Here is a 5842-nt window from a genome sequence, read left to right as displayed (position 1 = left end):
AGCTGGCCTTGGAAGAGCAATTGGACTGAGGGCATGGCCTGGGGTGGGGGTGGGGCAGGAGAGGGAAGACTCTAGGCATAAAGTCTGGAAGTCCTTGAACCAGTTAAACCAAGGGGCTACTGCTGGCCTGCCTACTGGGGGTGATGGGGGTGGGGTGGGCAGTGGCCCTGATGATTGGTCAGGAGGCTAGTAGCTTTGTGAGGTCACTAGGCCTCCAGGCCAGGGTGGGCAGGAGTATGGTGGAGATGCTACCAACTGCCGTTCTGTTAGTCTTGGCAGTGTCTGTGGTGGCCAAAGATAACAGCACGTGTGAGTAAGTGTCAGGGGCCCCTTGGTGGGGGTAAGGACGGGGTGGAGCCTGGGCCTTAGCAGCTTTCTGGACCTCACAGCTCTTGAGGCCCATCCCAAGTTCAGACCCTCTGTGGTCTCAGCATTGACAGATTGAGGTCCCTAGGCCCCCAGCTGTGCTGGCTTAGTCCTGAGATGGGCTCCCAGAAGCCCCCGAGATCCTCTTCAGGAAAAGACCCCATTGCTTTTTGGTCACCAAGTCTGGATTCCCAGAAGCCCCTGTCCTCACATAGAGAGCTGAGACACCCCATCCTCACCTATAGGCCCCAAGAGTATCAGCCTCCAAGCTCTCACCCCAGCTGAAGACCCCATTGCTCCTACAGTGCCCCACACCTGGGGGCTACCCTAGCTACCTACAGCTACTGTTTCCCTGCCACTGTCTAACCCTATCTTGAAGTCCCAACACGTGTGTTGTCTGCTGGGTTTTCCCCAGTCTCCACCCAGATTTGCTGTTAAGGTCCTAAGCCATCACCCCCCCCCCCTTCTTGCAGACCTTACAGTCATACTCCCTAATCCCCCTCTCTGCCCGAGGCAAGCCCATACCTTCAGGGCTCTCCAGCCCATCCTGGAACTGTCTCCACACCCTTTAAATCACCTTGTGATGATACCACAGAACCCAAGAACTCATAGACCCCAAACCATTCCTGGGAACCTACTGTTCCTGGGATGCCTAGGTTCCTCTAGCGGCCAGCAGACTCTCCACTTTACCAACCCCGTACCTCTTCCTGGGGTGGCGCTGTGGGTTCATGCGCTGGATTGCATAGTTGGTTTGAACAGCAAGGTCGGTGGTCCTTGGAAACCCTACACAGGGTTGCTATGGGTAGGAACCAACTAGACAGCACTTAACAACAACAACCCCTTCTTGGTCTGACTGTAACTGTCTCTCCTCAGTGGCCCCTGTGGGTTACGGTTCCGGCAGAACCCGCAAGGGAGCATGCGCATTGTCGGTGGACAGGTTGCGCCCAGTGGGGCCTGGCCCTGGATGGTCAGCATCCAGTTCTTCACCGTCCACAACAGCCGACGGTACCACTCGTGTGGGGGCACGCTGCTGAACTCCCAGTGGGTGATGACCGCGGCTCACTGCTTTAGCAACAAAAAGTAGGTGGAGGGTGAGGAGGGGGCTCACAAAGGCTTTAGTCTGCAGAGGGGGCTCGGACGTTCCCCATAGCTCTCTGCTCCAGTTTCCTTGGGGGTCTGGGCCAAGTGGCAGCTCGACGTGGGTGTGCTGGGCGAGAGGCTTCCGTGGGCTGACTCACCCAACTCTGCCCACAGTAAGGTATACCAGTGGCGACTGGTTTTTGGAGCAAAAGAAGTGATCTTTGGACACAATGTGCCTTTGAAGCCGCCGGCGCAGGAGAGGTTTGTGGAGAAGGTCATCATCCACGACAACTACAACTCTGAACAGGAGCAAAACGACATTGCGCTCCTTAAGGTCACCCCTCCGGTCCCCTGTGGTTCCTTCATCGGGCCAGCCTGCCTGCCCCGTTTCAAAGCAGGACCCCCCACTCTACCCCAGACCTGCTGGGTGGCTGGCTGGGGATTTGTCCGAGAGAAAGGTAAGTGTAGGGGCTCCTGGTGGGGTGGGCTGGGGGTGGGGAACCTGTGGTCTACTTGAGTCATCTCAGTCCCTAGAAGGGCTCTATGAGGAGGTGCTGTCATTGTCCTGCTTTCTAACTAGAGAAGCTGAATCAGAGAAGTGGCGCCCCCTACCTCAGGCTGCGTGATGGTGCCAGGGGGCCTGGCCACCTGAGGGACGATGAAAGGGCACACTAACAAGATGTTTTGGGAGGGGCCAAGGCTTTGTTTGCATGGGGCCTAGAGCCCCAACTTCTGGATTCTGGGGATCACAACCCCCCTGAAACAGCACTTAGAGAAGAATTCTAAATGGGGCTTTGTGGCTGTAGACCTCGGTTTCCTCATCTGTCAATGGAAGGACCCCAGCCCCTCTCCAGTGCTACCTCCCACCTTGTACTCCCTCAGCAGCTTCCAGGGGGCCCTGGTGCCATCCTTGGCCAGTCGTAGCCCCACATCCATCCAGCCCATCTGTGTACTGGAAGTTTTCTTTGTAGATCAGAGGAGGGGAGTGGTAGCTGTGAGTGTCTACTGGTCACAGACACCACGGTCAGTATCTAAGGCTCCTTGGAACTAAGGGTTCCATTGGTCCTTCACAGATCTCTGTCCTTGACTCTGGTGTCTCTTGGTCTGGCTCCCAGAGGCAACACCGGTTGAGTAGAAAATGAATATGGAGGCTCCTCCACCACAGCCCAGGCTCACAGGGAAGTGACCTCGAGCCACTGCCATTACTGAATCCACAGACTTTGAGTCCTGGACACACCCACCCCGATGCCCCAAATCTAGAGACGCCAAGCACCTCAGAGGAAGTTCTTGTTGCCATTGTTGTTAGGTGCCGCTGAGTCGGTTCGCACCCATATTGACCCTACTCCCAACAGAACAAAACACTGTCTGGTCCTGGGCCAGCCTCACAATTGTTGTGTTTGAGCTCATGGCTACTGCCTCTGTGCCCATCCATCTCGTTGGAGGTCTTCCTCTTTTTCACTGATCCTCTACTTTACCAAGCATGATGTCCTTCTCCAGGGACTGGTCCCTCCTGAAAACTTGTCCAAAGTCTGAGAGACAAAGTCTCTTTTCTTCTCTTCTATGGAACACCCTGGTCATACTTCTGACAGATTTGTTGGTTCTGCTGGCATATCATTGTACTTTCAATCTTTGCCAACACCAGAATACAAATGCATTGATTCTTCTCTGTGTCCAACTTTCGTATGCGTACGAGGTGATTGAAAATACCGTGGTTTGGGTCAGTACTCTAAGTGACATCTTTGTTCTTTAACACTTTAAAGAGGTCTTGTGTAGCAGATTTGTCCAGTACAATATGTTGTTTGATTTCTTGACTGCTGCTTCCATGGGCATTGATGGTGGATCCAAGCAAAATGAAGTCTTTGACAACTTCAACCTTCTCTCTATTTATTATGATGTTATTTATTGGTCCAGTTGTGAGGATTTTTTTTTTTTTTTTTTTACTTTGAGGCATAATCCGTAATGAAGGTTGTGGTCTTTCATCTTCACCAGTAAGTATTTCAAGTCCTCTTCACTTCCAGCAAGCAAGGTTGTGTCATCTGCATATCACAGGTTGTTAATGCATCTTCCTACAAACCTGATGCCACTTTCTTCTTAATATAATCAGCTTCTTGAATGATTTGCTCTTCGTACATATTGATAACTATGGTGAAAGGACACATCCTTGACGCATGAACTCCTTTCTAGATTGTAAACCACATATGGCCTTGTCAGCAGCACTTACTTGCAGTTCTCCATGAGTGGTCTGTGAAAGTCTTTATACCTCGGGGAGTGAAGATGTGACTGGAATTAACTCGGTTAATCCAAACCCAAGGAATGGTTAATTCCCATTTTCCTTGCCTGGCAAAGACACTGGTCCTAAACTGGGTTGTGGGTTCTGCCTTGGCAGTGTATCAGACCATCTGCTTCTCTTGGGAAGCAACCAATGAAGAAAGGACCCAGCTACATTGGCTCCTGGACTCTATCTAGGTCAGACGCAATGGAAGCTGCGAAGGAAGTTCGGACTTGGTTTCAAGGATTGTTTCAGTGCTCCTGCCTCTGACAGGCCTGCCCATGTATGAAAGCATGGCCATGCCATTTCCTCTATAATCGTCTCTAGGCACGTGAGGAGGTGCTCACCTGCCCAACTCAAGCAATCACTTTATCCTCTCATATGCCCACACGTGGGTGGAGGAGTCCTGATCGGGAATAAAAGAGGAACAGTGGATCACAGGCAGATTATGGGGTGTGAAAAGGTGTTCCCTAGTCTTGAGTGTAGAGGGGAACAATCCTGGGTCTGAATACAAGTCATATCACATCTGTAATGTGACCTTGAGCAAGTGGTGTTTCAACATTCTCATCTAATGGTAACAGCAGCATCTGACTCAAGAGTTTGTTGTGAGGATTAAATGAGACTATGCCTGAAAACTCACTACCTGCTTTCTATTATTGTTAACACTAAAATCCATTTCCACCATTGTACCCACATCTCTTTAGCTTCTACTGTCCATCCTTCATCCACCAACTGTCCATCATCTATCACTTATCCCCCCTTTCTCTGCCCATCCATTCCCTTCTTCAATCCTTTTCTCTTCCATCCATCCATTCATCCCACATATTAACCCTAATCTTCCACCACCGTCCTCACCTTTTGAATGATCTTTGGGATATGCATTTTCTTCCCTTCAGGAGTGTACAGGAAAGACCAAGACTTTCATGGGAGACCGATTGCAAAATTAGACTCTGAGGTCTAAACAGAGCATTACAGGAAGATAAGGGGTTCAGTGGAAGGGAGGCAAGGTCTTTCCAGAACATCTCTTCAGTGATCACTGACCACTAAGTTATCTGGCTGTAGCCCCTAGGCCATCACCTGTGCTTCGGGAAGCCCGTGTGGACCTCATTGACCTCGATTTATGTAACTCGACTGAATGGTACAATGGACGCATTCACCAGACCCATGTGTGTGCTGGATATCCTGAAGGCAACGTCGACACCTGCCAGGTAACCTTCCCTCTGCTGTCCTGGGTGCTGCTCCTAGTGAGTCCCCTCCAGGTCCCCCAGGCTGCTCTTCTGGAGACACTCTGGTGTGGATCCCTCCTCTCTGCTATCGCCTCTCCTCCTCTTAGGTCCTACTCCAGTGACCCTGGTCTGCAATCACAGTGGGGGTGGGGCTGGGGGTGACCCAACCAGCTGCTCCTACAAAGAACCAGTCACCACATTGGGAACTTGATTCCACCCTAACACACAGAACACGCCACCCAGACCCTGCCCTTGAAGAAAAATGATTAGTACCTCTTTCCCCTAGCAGACAAATTCTCGAAGTCCCTCACGCAGACATGCTTCTATCAGGTGAGACTTCTGTTCTCACACCAAGGAACCTTGTAACAGTCCTCAACCCCAACTGGAGCTGTTGGCACCACCTCAAACTTGACCCTAACCACCTGTATTTAGAGCAGCAGGAAGCCACAGGGTTGTAGCCATTGTCTTCCTGGAGCCCCATGATCCCCACTGGGCAGGGAAAGGGACCAGGCAGAGAGTGACCTCTATGTCCTTCTGGGCAGGGAGACAGTGGCGGGCCGCTCATGTGCAAAGACAACGTGGAAAACGTCTTCGTGGTCGTGGGAATCACAAGCTGGGGGGTAGGCTGTGCCCGCGCCAAGCGTCCTGGTGTCTACACATCTACCTGGCCATACCTAGGCTGGATCGCTTCCAAGATTGGTTCTAACGTCTTGCACACCATTCAACCTGGCACACCACCCCCTCCTCTTTCTACTCAAGCAGTCCCTGCTCGGCCCCCAACTGCACAACCCCAGTCTGCTCGCCCTCCTTGGTATTACCAACGCCCTCCTCGACCGCCACGCCCAAATAGACCCAGACCCCCACGTCCTCCAGTGATCCAACCCCCACCCCCACCCCCACC

At 52.1% G+C, this 5842-nt stretch overlaps 1 protein-coding gene across 1 annotated transcript in view; it reads left to right on the top strand.

Annotated features, from left to right (window-relative positions):
• The first annotated feature begins 236 nt into the window (after positions 1-236).
• The window catches only part of ACR (acrosin), a 5859-nt gene continuing 253 nt past the window's right edge, over positions 237-5842 (top strand). Inside the window, exons 1-5 of the mRNA XM_006876404.1 lie at positions 237-313; positions 1240-1446; positions 1621-1904; positions 4778-4923; positions 5484-5842. Of these exons, the coding sequence (XP_006876466.1) occupies positions 237-313; positions 1240-1446; positions 1621-1904; positions 4778-4923; positions 5484-5842 (1073 nt within the window). The remainder of the gene's footprint in view (positions 314-1239; positions 1447-1620; positions 1905-4777; positions 4924-5483) is intronic.

Source organism: Chrysochloris asiatica, unplaced genomic scaffold (genome assembly GCF_000296735.1).
Source record: "Chrysochloris asiatica unplaced genomic scaffold, ChrAsi1.0 scaffold00378, whole genome shotgun sequence".
NCBI lineage: Eukaryota > Metazoa > Chordata > Mammalia > Afrosoricida > Chrysochloridae > Chrysochloris > Chrysochloris asiatica.
Note: the sequence above shows the minus strand (reverse complement) of the source record. Positions and strands in the feature narration are given on the sequence as shown.